Source organism: Polypterus senegalus, chromosome 2 (genome assembly GCF_016835505.1).
Source record: "Polypterus senegalus isolate Bchr_013 chromosome 2, ASM1683550v1, whole genome shotgun sequence".
NCBI classification, from domain to species: domain Eukaryota; kingdom Metazoa; phylum Chordata; class Cladistia; order Polypteriformes; family Polypteridae; genus Polypterus; species Polypterus senegalus.
Genome location: NC_053155.1, coordinates 188,727,562 through 188,741,648, shown reverse-complemented (window position 1 = coordinate 188,741,648; position 14,087 = coordinate 188,727,562). Strand labels below are relative to the sequence as shown.

The 14,087-nt window shown below is 41.2% G+C and overlaps 1 protein-coding gene across 1 annotated transcript in view; it reads right to left on the bottom strand.

The window, feature by feature from the left end:
• vegfd (vascular endothelial growth factor D) overlaps nucleotides 1-7,372 on the bottom strand; it is a 73,334-nt gene extending 65,962 nt beyond the window's left edge. The window contains exon 1 of the mRNA XM_039745055.1: nucleotides 6,784-7,372. Coding sequence (XP_039600989.1) covers nucleotides 6,784-6,876 — 93 coding nt within the window. The 5' untranslated portion in view covers nucleotides 6,877-7,372. The remainder of the gene's footprint in view (nucleotides 1-6,783) is intronic.
• Between the last annotated feature and the right edge of the window lie 6,715 nt (nucleotides 7,373-14,087).

Sequence of the window (14,087 nt, the reverse complement as noted above, 5' to 3'; positions counted from 1 at the left end):
CTTGCCTGATCGGCACCCTCTCCGCGCTTCCGTGTCCCTCTCGACGATGGAGTCGCCGGCACCGCCCGCTCTCTCTCCGCCGGCCTCAGGGATTCCCTCTGCTCTCTCAGAGGGCAGCCAGCCACACGCGTGCACCCAGCAACGCGTCTCACCTTATCGGAGGAATCGGCACCCAGCCCTTTATTCCTCCCTTCACTCTGGGACGCCCTGACGGTTTGAGACTCCTTATGGAATAAAAGGCGCCTCTGTCCTGTCTGCGTCCCTATAGTGCGGCGCAAGACCGCAGCCAACTCGGGCGGAGGGCGCTAGGACCCGGGCACTTAGCAGCCCGTGTCCTTCAGCGCCCTCACGGACTCCCCTCGCCGCGCATGCAGTCCACGGCGCCGCACCTCCTGTCGGAGGGCTGCTTACTCGAACTGATCATTGTCTTCACAGCCTTTTCAGCAGCCCTCCCATATGCTTTACGGAGTCGGCTGTACTCACCGTCTCCGCTGTACCTCTCCGCTGGAGATTCCAGCGTCGCGCCGTCCGGCTGTCGATAGTAACGTTCTCAGCGCCGCGAGCGCCTTCTTCTCCAGTACCAGCACCTCAGCCCGGAGGGCACATAGCACCTGTAACACACGCTGCCCGGCGGGCTGAAGGGACCGCTCCAGCTCCGCCAAAGCAGCCGCAAAGACAGGAAGTTAACCGACGCTGAGCCTACCTGACTGTCGGCCTCCCGACGCCGCCACTTCCTGTGGGCCTTCTCCTCCGCCCAATCGGGTCTCCCCTGCCCGTGATGGACATTCCCTGGTCCCGCCTCTCTACAGTCATCGGCGGGCACACAAGACACACCGCCCAATGGCGTGCCTGTCAGGGGAGGGACTTCCGTCCGCGCCATCTTGGCTCCCTTTCTGCGGCGGCGCGTGCTTGCCGGCAGCCTTGCTGTTGCCAGCGCTCTCGAGCTGCAGCGTCTCCTCCTCGCAGCCCTCGCGGCTGCCGCTGTGCTGCCGGAGCCCGCAAACCAGCATGCGCCCGCCACTGACGCGGATCCTGGAGGTCCCTGCCTGGAAAACAAAACACACGCCCGGCCCCCAAGGGCCGGCTGCCGATAGGCAGGGAACTAACCTCCCAGGTCCCGCCATACCGAGGAAACGTCCCTCGGCGTGGCCTCTCCGACGCCATGCCGCCCCGGCGCCTCCAGCAACGGGCGCTGCCGGAGACCGCTGCACTCTTCCAATGCACGCCCGCCCGCTTCAGGGAATAACGGCCCTCCTGCGGACCCCTGGCGGTCCGTGGGGTTCTTTACCGCGGGGCTGTGTGCACGCAGCACCAGCGTGCGTGGGTGGGGTCCCCTGCTGCACCGGGCCGCCCACAACAATATTTTTATGAACAGGTCTCCGCCTTGAAACAGGCGGAGCATCCTGCCGGCTACGCCAGATGTGAACGGTACCCGGGCACAGACAGGCGGACATGTTGTTTTGACACCACCACACGTTTATTTACAAATTATTTACAATAATATTTGGTCACCAAGACCCCAGTTCATTGGTCACAAAGACCTAATCACGTGCACAAACCCCAAACTCCCAATGTCCTGGCCACAATGCCTTTCTTCGGGCCGCCTCCACTCTTCACAGCTTCGTCCTACCTCCACCCGACTCCAGCCCTGAATGACGGGAGACGGCCCCCTTTTATGAAGGACCCGGATGAGCCCCAGGTGCTCCCGGCAATCTTCTGGCCACGCCCCAGCGTGGCGGAAGTGTCGGCTGTCCTCCCGCTGCTCCCGGGCACCGCCTCAAGTCTTCCCCAGCACTTCCTGGTGTGGCAGGAGTGCTGGGGAAACAAATCCCAAGGCATTGGGGCGCCTCCTGGCGGTGGCCACGGGCCCCTACAGGGAAGAGCTTCCAAGCCCTTGACCCGTGGCTCCCAAAACAACCCGGAAGGCGCACCCCACGTGATCCAGGCCGGGCTCTGACCCTCTTCCGGTCCCTCCTGGCGTCCCGGCCGGGTCATAGCCCCTGGCATCCCTGACAACACACAATTGTGCTGTACTGGTCTGTTAACTATTCAACTCCAGGACTTTCTCCTGCTTTCAACATTTGCAACACCATTCAAACTGGGTCTGCTGCTTTACTTAGCTTTATTATTGTCAGCATTTTTGAAACATCCTCTTTTGAAAATTCACAGCTTAGTCTGTGTTCTCCTAACAAACATTATTATCCTATCCAGTCTTGTCATTTAGCTACTTCTACTTGTACTTCTTCAATTTCCCTTCAGCCTTTTCCAAGCAATTCACACCTGTCTTTCTCTAGCATCTGCTTGGCAATGCTGAACACATTTCTTTTTCCTTTTTCCTTTATTTCTGCAGCTCACTTACAAACTCCTGGATCTTGGGTTCTTGTGCTTTTCCAGCTGGTATTCCAGAATTTTGAATGGCTTTCTTATAGATTATTCTGTCACATTATACTTGTGTATTTTGCCACGCAATATAGCACATTTTGTTCTCCTCAATTGTCATCTAAACCTCAGAATTCCTCCATCATGTTTTTTGTATCTCAGCAGTCCTTTGTCCAACTGCAGACTTTTTCTGTTGTTTTCAATCAGACTTTCTCATTTCCCACTTGCCATTCACACGTGGTGCTTCTGCTAATGATGTTTCAGCGTATTTACTTCTCACATTTTTCTCCTTCAACTTACAGACCTTCATCCATGGTACATACTTCATCTCTTTTTCTTTTTCTTCATACGTCTGGTTTTTGTGGGTCTGTTTGTGAAACATTATTGCTATGCGCAACCCTCAAATGTATCATCTTTACACTTTTTTGTCACGCCCTGTTTAACATTCTTCACCAGCAAGTCTATTCTTCTTCTTACACTCCACAGTTATATGTCACCAACTCATTTTCCTGTTTTAAAGATGATGTTACACACAAACATTTTTATTGCCTCACCAAACTCCAGAATCATTCACCCTCAAAATTCCTGGTTCCAAAGCTAAAACCACATGGACTCCCTCATAACCATCAGCCGTTGCTTCAACATGCCAATTCAAGTCCATACTCATTACAATCAAATTCTGCTGAGGCACCCACGCTGTCATGTTCATCAACAGTACCAAGAATGCATCTTTCTCTTCATTTCTCCTGCTGACCTGTGAGGCATATGTTAAAACTACATTTATCAGTCATTTACCAACAATCATCTTAACTATAACATGTTCTCTCACCCTCTTCACCACTACAGCTTTACTTTACTTCCATTTTTCCGACACAAGTACACCAACTCCAGCATACCTTCACTGCTTTCTTAATAGACAAAAACTGTTACTGCTAGTTCTGCTTACTATTCTTGGTCTTTTACCTTTCCATCTTGTCTACTTCAGCAGTAAATCTAGACTCCTTCTGTTCAGCACTTTCATGACTTCACCAGATTTTTCCAGTCATTCCCAATACTTCAAGCTCCAGTCATACCATCCCTTTCATATCTCATACACACTGCATTTTCTTCATCTCCCTAACCACTAAATCAACCTACCAACAGTGCATGAAGTCTAGGACCATCATGGCTTGCCCCACATGTGGTACTACTGATTTTTCCTACCTCGTATTTGTTATAGACTGGTGGTAGTGCCCACAAGTTACTATGGGCTGTACACAGCAAATTCTTTTTTGCTCTCATCTTTGTATCTCATTATCAGGAGTAGAAATTTTTAAAGAAGTCAGCAAAAAATGGAAGGGGGGAACAGTAAACATGACATTGCTCCCTAAACAGATTTAAAATATAATAATGGCAGTAATTTTAAAATCATAGCTCTGTCCTTTTTAAGATTATACTACATTTACATAAAAAGAAACTAAGCAAAAATCCTGTCTAAATTCACAATTTATAAAATGTGTGTGTTAAAATGAAAACATGCGTGACACCATTAAAAATTTTCACGGATAAATGGAGCCAGAAATGCTTCAATCTGTGCGTCATCAGTATGTGCAGTTCTCTTTGAGACCAAACTAGCTGGGAATTTCCTCCAGCTAAAGCCTGTTAATGCCTGTCCTTGAGGGCGCAGCTATGTAGCGGATGATAACTCCTCCACCCACAACAAAGTGGCTTCATGCCAGCCCTCAAGGATACTAGAAGAGCACTTTTACTGATGTAAAGTAGTTTATATGTGTTTCTGGAGCATGAAATAATTGTAAAAATTCAGTTCAGTATGAAGATGTCTCAAATAGATTAGCATTAATGACTTTGTTTCAGTAACTAAAATGCAATATTAAATATCAAGCAAAACAGTAATGAGTTGCTATTATTACAGATTATTTTCTCTGTTTAGCCCACCATAAAAAGGATATCATTTATCTTAAATGAATATCTCTTTGCTGATCTCCTTTACAGTTAGAGTTTACAAAATCTTCTTATGTACCATTCAAACAAAACAATATGCAAAATATCGTTAGAAAGTTTTATTTCAGGAAATATCTTCTTTTTTATCACTATCCTTGTCAAATAATACAAACCATTTTTAAGGTAATCCTGCCTTAGGGATGTGACTTCATACATTATCTCTTGATTTATGACCGAGAATCTGTCAGTCGTGGAATGTGCCAACAACTTCTGAGCGTGTTGTAGTTTCAGCGAACAGTTGTTGCATTTCAAATATGTAAGCATCAGAAATGTAATGAGTTTGCCTTTAATCAGATATGTCAGTCTAAAATATGCATATGTATAATCTTCTGTGGTTAAAAAACATGTTTGACATAAAGCATACAAGGAGTTTTGTGTTTGGAAAAGATCTGATTTGGTTTTACACTGCCATTTCTTATTCATTTATTTTAAAGAAACCTTTGACTTATACTATTCATGTGCAAGATAACATACGAAATGTTTATTGTAGCATTAAATATATCTATATCTATATATTATGTATATATGGTATATTGATTTAATGCTTTGAACATTTCCTGGAAAAGTAAACTTAGTTCTTTTGTTTTATTGTCACTGGAACAGAAAACTGCATTAATCAATGGATAAAGAAATGTGATTGAAACAATCTTTCTTTTCTTTCCAAGGGCTTTATTGACTAAATCAGGCAACACTAAACAGCAGTCAGTGCAAATTTACAACTAGTTTTAAGTATCCATATTGCTTGGATTTTAATAACAGCTTTTAGAAAGTTAGACATCAGTCTCTTGATACTTAATAAATCCATATTAAGCGGATAGATCCGTATTATTTTTTCTTTTATTTCATAAAAGTAAAAATTTCTATAATGTATCACATATTTTCACATTTGTTTATTATTACTACATTTAATATAGCAGAATCCTCATTATATGTTTGGCTTTGTGAAAATGAACTCATTTTTTGGAATGCCTACGATGGATAAAGACAAGTCTGTCTGACTGTGTTGGGTGGTGACCAGAGTTACTGAGTACCCTATGTTGCTTGTAGAGTCATAGAAATCAATGAGAGATAGATAAGCAAAGTTCAATTTGTAACCTAACTTGCAAAATCCATCCACTTAATCCAAAATTGGGTTATTTGGGAAAAGTTTTATAATTAAACAATCCATCCTTCAATTTCCTATACTTGGCATTTTTGTTATGGATTGCTGGGTGCCATTTCTGTCAGTACCAAGTGAAAATGATTCCTTCTCAGGCCATACTTGCACAAACACAGAGTCATGAATTAACCTCATGTGTACATCTGTAGGATGTCAAAGCAAAGTAAACTGCTTGGGTAAAAACCCATCAAAACTCAGGGTGAACTTTTAAACGCAGCACAGAGCTATGTTTCTGGAACTGTGAGGAAGCAGTACTGTTCTCAGCACCATACGCTGGCCTTTGATTAAACTGAAATTGGATATCAGTAAAGAATTCAGTTTAGTTGAACACAGAAATGTTTCATGTGAAAGGTAAACATGTTAAATTTTTTTCTTATCTTTTTTTTATAATACTGTCAAATAGTGTCACAATTACATTAGTTCCATCAATTTTGCTTAAATTTATTCTAGATCCTGATAGAATAAGAATATTTAATTAAAACATGATTGTTTGTTTATTAAAGGACACAGGGAAAGGTATCATCAAACCACAGTGACACAATAAATTAAAGAAATGTCAAAACCTTAGCTGATGATCTTTTTTTTTTTTAATGTTTATGAAAGAATGTGAACTATAATTCACTACAACCTATCTGGAATAATACTAATCCACATTTGAGTATAGTATCTTATTTTTAAACAGGAAACCTCTAGGCAGCTGAGATCTAAAACTGTTCCAGAATTAAGTTTACCAACCCGGTTTTTGAATGTAGCGTAAACATTGTCAAAATTATTAATGCCTATTTGCATACTTAAAAAACAGGAGATCAGCAAAAAGAAATGGAAAGAAATCCTTGTCTCTGTGAGATAACATACAACTCTTAACAGCTTAGATTCTTTCCATTCCTTAGTGTATCCACCATGCTTAAAATGAAACAATTAACAGTAACTTTTATGTGTGTGTGACAAACTGCAGTTTGATTTTTACTTCACTAGAACCATTTTATAGTCCAAAAGAGACAAACTGACTTAATTTTTAATTGTGCTCTAAGAGATCAAAATCAAAGCAGTTCATTGTTAAAATAAATGTGTCAGTATATAATGCCAGCCTAAGAAATTATTTGATTATTATAATAACTAAGAATAATTTTTTATATTCTGCATCAGTTAAAATATAACGTAGTACTGAACTACAACATTATATAAAGAAGCAACAGAAAAATAACAACATTATTTCATTTTTGTTGTGATAAAAGAAGTCCTACCTGTTGAATGTCCTGATCATACTCGGCTCCATGCAGCAGACGAACAACTGACATTGACATTAAATGCATAATGATGCAGAAATGTGTCTTCATTGTGTTATTTAAGCCTACACAGCGGAATTCTGTAGCAGGTCCAATCAGACTAGCTGTTACATGTCTTCAGTCAAAAAGATAATAATTAAATATACATATATATATATTTAAAAGAAGTCAGAGCAGTCTTACTTTCAGAATTCTTTCTTCTATATAAAGGCTTTAAGAAACATCAGCACTGAGAGGAACAGACTAAATATACATCACAAGTTCTGAAGAATTATCAAACTCATTTTGGACACCAAAGCATAAAGTAGAACTGTGCAGATCACTCAGTAGCAATTTGTGGATTCACAAAACACAAAAGACCCTGTAAATGAAGAAGCATTTAATTTATATCCTTTCCACAGCTTCTACTGTAGCTCCAAATATGTCCATTATTTGAAAGCAAATTTTCCCAGTTTTCATAATTTACAGCTGTTATGAAAGTGTGCAAAAGTATGCAGTTCAGATCTCACCCAGCTCTCAGCAACGTACTTAAAAAAAGAGAGAGAAAGCGAGAGACAGACAGGGAACTGACTCCAGTCCCACCCACCCTGTTCCTTTGCTTTCTGTAACAAAAAGGAGGAGCTTTGAATTCAAGAGATTTCGGATGTCAGATTTTACCATTCATCTTGGTTACAAATTAATCTGAAATATGAAACTCCAGCATTAGCCTTGAAATTCTTTTTTGCTTACATTTGTAGAAAAAATCCACAACCATTTTAAGATTATCAGTAAAGCTTTCAGTGAACTGCACAGTTGCTGCCCACCTATTTTGTCTTTATTATAAATAAAGCTGTACAGATGTACTATATAAGGTAATGTAAATTTATGGGGTCTCTGATTCCTCCTCTGTGGTTATTTTCAATCTGCACCATGTTCTCAGACATTCTTTCAGGAGTCTGTTGTCAATTAAGTAGGACCAGATGCATACTTTCAAAAAATCAAAATGCCCGGAATTGCTGTTATAGCATACAAGGTGTTCACAGGTGCCAGTTACTTGAAGTCAAATGGAACTTCTTCACCTTAACAGCAGTTTGCAGATAATACAAAACACAATTTACTTATTTTTCTATAATCTTATGTTGAAATGTTACTTGTTTAAAGAACTAGTACCTGCAGATTCCTGGGTTTAAGTCCCAGCTCTTGCAATGTTTGTGTGGAGTTTGGGTGTGTCTGAATTAGTTTTTTTCTCCAGGTACTTTGGATTTTACTCACATATTTCAAAAATATGCATGTTCAATTAAATTATAATTACATTAACTGGCATGTCATCCAGGGCTGCTTGAATCTCATTCTGTCTTTTTAGGCTGGAAATAATTATTATTACTATAAACAATTTTGCCTAAGAAGAGATTCATATGTAACATTAAAATTCACTTAACTAAAATGCTGCTGAATTTCATTAAAAAAGTTTTAATAATGTGTAGGTTCCAAATCCTTTTCAGTAACCATTCTCAAAATAAACTGTTTTCTGCTTCAAGTCACATTTTCAAAAGATTACAACAAGAAAGCCTATTACATCAGTAGGAGTCTTGGATAACAATCTCTTATGGATTAAAAATTAGCTAATAGGGAGGAAACAGGGGTTACAGCAAAGTGTGTGGTATCCAGATGGAGAAATGATTCTAGTGATGTACCACAGTGGTTAGGGCTTTGGCAAAATTTTCTTTCTAAATTATGGTTAGAATTAAGATTATGAACTTAGTTCACTTTGGTTGAGGAGGATAAGTTATGAAATATGACAAACAGTGTGGGAATGTAACAATAACTGGATACAAATCCAGATAACATTAAACAGATGGCTCACATCAAACACAAAGTCTCAAATATGAATATTATGGTATTTCAGAATTATAAAGATTTACAGACTTCTTAACACTCCCCCACTCCAGTAGTGTTTGAAAAGCCTAGTAATGACTTCTGTCAGTTTCTCTCATCTGGACTCCCTAAATCCACTGTGTTAAATTGACTGGTCAGTGGGTGATGCTATTTCTGTAGCCCTACATCTAGCCCTTGAACGCTTTTAATCAGTACAACATCTATATCAGGATGTATTATTTTCTTCCTTTGCTACCCTTGTTCCCCCTAAGGTGGATCTGAACATTATGTTGCCTAATCCTGTGCAAGTATTTTTGTAACTGGATACTAATTATCCTATCAGAGCAGACCATAGGTGGTGGACACAGGCAATTAAAATCTCATCCATATAAATGTTACAGTGGATTCACAAGGAATTCAGACCCCTTCACTTTCTGCACTCTTTATTATGCTGCTGATTGAATTTTAATTGGATACATTTGCCATTTTTGCCCATAAATCTACACTCTATACCCCGTAAAGACAAAGTGAAAATGTTTTGAGAAAGGCTTGCAAGTTAATTTAATATCAGAAAATGGAATCTCTTATTCATATATATATCATAAGTATTCAGACTCTTTATTCAGTACTTTGTAGAAGTCCCTTTGGCAGCAACACCTTTGAGTTTTCATGAGTAATTCTACATGCTTTGCATACCTACGTAGTGTAAAAGGCGCTATATAGCGCCTGACCCGGCACAGACCACGCAGAGGCGACGTGTACAAAAACACACAGGTTTTATTATTTCTTCAGCTGTGTGACACGTCTTCCCCGTGCCGCAAAGACCAAACACAGTCCCAAAGCACAAACTCACAATTCTCCACCACTCCTCCCAGGCAAGCTTCGTCTCCTTCTTCCTCCCAACTCTGGCTCACCGAGTGGTGGTGGCTGGGCCCTTTTATAGCCCACCTGGAAGCGTTCCAGGTGATTAACCACCTGGTCCTGATTGCACTTCCAGGTGGGGCTGAAAGCTCGTCCAGCCGGGCTGTGGGAAGCAGGCAGCTCCCCCTAGCGGCCACGCCGGGCCCCAACCAAGCTGTGGAGGACTCCATCTCCCATCGAGCCCTGCGGGGTTGGGGAGTCACCGTCGGCCAGGGAGGCTACCACCAAGCGTCCCGGGGGAGGTATTGGACTGCCCATGGCAGCTCCCCCGGAACATAAGTAGCAGGGGTGTCCCTGCCGGGCATGGGACCCGGCTGTCCTTCACAGTAGATTTGGGCAGTTTATTCCAATCTTACAGGCAGATTCTCTCAAGCACTATTAGATTGGAAGAGAAGTGTCTCTAAACTGCCATCCTCCAGAGACCTTCTATGGCGTTTGTCTGGCCACTCAACTAAAGTCAGATTTCCCCAAACTTCTCCAAAATTGTATGTGTTGCGTCTTTATCATGCTGAAAGGTGAACCATCGCCCTAGCCCGACATTGAGTGCAATCTGGAGCAGGTTTTCTTCAAAAACCTTTCTGTATTTGGCTGTATTCATTTTTCCCTTAACTCTGACCAGTCTCTCTGTCCCTGAAACTGAGAAGCACCCCCATGTTGCTGCCAACCCAATACTTCGCTGTAGGGATGGTATTAAGCAGGTGATGAGCAGTGCCTGGAGTTCTGCCCCAGAAGCTCAATTTTTTTCTCATCAGGCCAGAGAATATTTCTCCATTAAAATTCCATTTAGCAAAATCCAAGCGAGAGTTAGCCACTCTACCATAAACATCTGATTGATGAGAATTCTGCTGAAATGGTTGTCCTTCCTGACAGGTTCGCCCATCAGAGCAAGGGACTTCTAAAGCTCTGCTTAATGAAGTTCTGGTAAAGTGGTCATCCTTCCAGTGGGTTCTACTGATTTCAGTAGAGGACTTCTGAATCTCTTTTAGAGTGGCCATTGGGTTCTCTGTCACCTACGTCGGTGGTCCTCAACCTTTTTGACACCAAGGACCGCCTTACTAGAAGAAAATTTTTCCAGGGACCCTTAGTGTTGGAGGTTGGAGTTTGTGGGGTAATTATGGGTGGGTTCATAGGGCAGTTTTATACATAATTTACATTATATTTCTATTATTATTAAGTTATTAGTAATAGAAATTATACAGCTTACCATAATGCAGAATCTGTGAGAGCCCTGAGCTTGTTTTCCTGCAACCAGATGATCCCATCTGGGGACAATGGAAGACAGTGACACGCAAAGTGTGTTGCTTATGTTCAGTCTACTCCGTAATCTCGTTTTGGTTGCTGTCACTGCAGAAAACACTGCCTCACAAAGATAGGATGTTGGAAATGGAAGCAGATTCAATAGCTTCTTTTGTGTTATCTTTATCTCCCCCTGCCTACAAGTTATACTGACGAGAATTTTTCTCAGCATTTCCTTGTGATAATGCACTTTCAGGGTGCGACTGATGCCCAAACCCAATGGCTGAAGCACTGCCGTGCAATTGGGAGGGAGGAATTCAACGCAAACATTATCTAAATGCGGAAGCATGTTGTGGGCAGCACAGTTATCAATCAGAAGCCAAATCATCTTTTTCTTCTTCTTCATATTGTGAGGTTTCTGAACTCATTTGGGATCCCCCCACCCAATGAGAACGACACGCTGAAGTGCGTCCTGAAGTGCGATTACCGCGTTTGTGTGAGATTGTTTGTACGGGTCCCAAGAGAGTTTAAAAACCTCATATTTTCTTGAATGAGTGCCGCATTAATAGAAATGTTTCTTGAATGAGCATCACTGAACCACATAAAAACGGCTTTTTCGGCATCTTCAAATGCAGCAGTTCGCGTATGTTAGCAACCTGAGATTTTTCTTCATTATTGCATATAACAAAGACATATGCATTGCATTAGTCATTCCAACAGATTGCACATCACAAATATTAACACTGTTATTGTTTTTTTGTATCTGCCATTTCTATAGGAGGGTGACAATAAGTTAAATTCCAATGGATGTTTTTCAAATGTTGACAAGCAATAAGCAAAAGGTATCACTGAAAACTACAGAAAACAAAAACAGCAAAAAAAAAAAACAGTACAAGGAAAGTTTGAAGAAAGAACATTTTTTACAATGTTTCTGTTTGGGGATCGTTGTGCAAATGTGCACAACTGAGCTGTGACCACAGAACTAACTGTGCTGTGGATGATTCATTCAAGCATTTCAAGGTCACTTTATTGTAATGAAAGTATCTGCTGCTAAATGGTACTTCGTAGTAACGAGATTTCTATAGACTCATGTCATATGGGGAAACTGTCAGAAACATAAAAATACTTTGTTGTAATACTCTCGAACCTCGGTCTCCTCTCTCTGCGCCGCTGCAAAGCCCCGCCCGCCTAATGTTCTGAAAAGTGTCCTCAGTGAAGGGGGCAGCCTTTTTGCTGTAGCCCTTCAGTGAGTGAGTCTCCGTTGCTGGCAGTTCTCTCCTCCTGACCTATGTAACCAAAGCCTTCTTCCTTTTCACAATTATTGAGGCCACCTTGCTATGGCGAACACACAAAGCTTTAGAAATGGTTTAATACCTTTGCTCTGATCTATGCCTAAGCACAATTTGATTTAGAGGTTTACAGAGAGTTCCTTGGCCTTTATGGCTTTGTTCCTGTCCTGAAATGCAGTATGAAATGTTAGACCTTACATACTTCCATGTGTGCCTTTCTAAGCCTGATGTCCAATCATTTCATCACATGTAGACTCCAATCAAATTCTCGATACATTTCAAGGAGAAATAAAGCAAATGGATGCATTTGATAATAAATTGGAGCTTCACAGCACAGCAAAAATATCTGAATACTTACATCAGTGTTTTTTAAACTGTGGTTCGCCACTGTGATGTCTAAAATTGGGTCTGGCCGAGTCGTGAATTACAATTGTATTGAATGAGAAAGTCCTGTGATGGGTTGTTGCTTACATGGTTTAAACACACCTACCTGGATGACAATCTCCAGCATTTTTCCAAGGGGGAATCAGATGATAATCAGCCACGGTTCCACAGTGATTATAGGTCACAAAGACACACGATATACAAAATTGGGTCATGAAAAAAAAAGTTTAAGAACAACTGACTTCTATAAATGAAAAAAAATCAGTTTTTGACTTTTAATAAATTTGTAAGCCTTCTGAAAACATGTTTTCACATTGTCAGTATAGGTTATTGAGTGTAGATCATCAAGAGACGCTCTCATGGATGCAAAATATTGGGAGATGTGGATACTACATATGTGTTCTAAATCGTTTTTCCTTTCACTTCCTGTTTAAGTTCAGGCTGATCTTTCGATGTGGTATATGTTGATTGTGTTGTTTTTCATGGTCAAACGGTATGAATGAGTTTGTTTTGTGAGTGAAGTGTACGTTTATGCAGGTAGCTCTCAGTGTTTGTTGCACCTACAGTACATTCTGTGTCCTGTTAACATGATTGTCATTTGCAAGTGAAATGTGTTTCAGTGTCAGCAGCTGTTGCAAGTTTAGTTCCTAGTCTTGTCCTGACAATATGTATTATTGTGTTTTAAAATGAGGCTCATATGTAGAACTTGAGCCTCATTACCCATGTCTTTCCAGCATCTTCATTCAGCCATAGTTTTTTATCAGCTGCTTTTGCTATGTTTTCTTGCGAGCAGTTGGTCATGCATTTAAAGTCAGGTGATGCATGTTGCTGTATTTTCACTGGCCATGAGAAGGAGTTGAAGCTGAATTTCAGGGACAACATGGGCCAGATGTCCAAATCATAGGTTATGTTGCTTATCTTAGCATAAATTGTCGATTGAGACCAAGATCAAGGGTTAATGAGTTTTTGCAAGACATAAAGACAACACGGAGTAATTTAGAAATATATATATATATATATATATATATATATATATATATATATATACTAATAAAAGGCAAAGCCCTCACTGACTGACTGACTGATTGACTCACTCACGGACTCATCAGTAATTCTCCAACTTCCCATGTAGGTAGAAAGCTGAAATTTGGCAGGCTTATTTCTTACAGCTTACTTTCAAAAGTTAAGCAGGTTTAATTCTGAAATTCTACACGTAACGGTCATAATGGTCGATAACAGTCGACAACATCCGCCATGTTGAACTTTCTTATTTATGGCCCCATCTTCACGAAATTTGGTAGGCGGCATCCCTGCGCTAACTGAAACCGATGTACTTACTTATTTCGATGGTATGACGCCACTGTCGGCCGCCATATTGAACTTTCCAAAGCGTCACTAATTCTCCAACTTCCCGTGTAGGTAAAAGGCTGAAATTTGGCAGGCCCATTCCTTACAGCTTACTTACAAAAGTTAAGAAGGTTTTATTTCGAAATTCTACGCATAACGGTCAACAACGTACGCCATATTGAACTTTCTTATTCATGGCCCCATCTTCACGAAATTTGGTAGGCAGCTTCC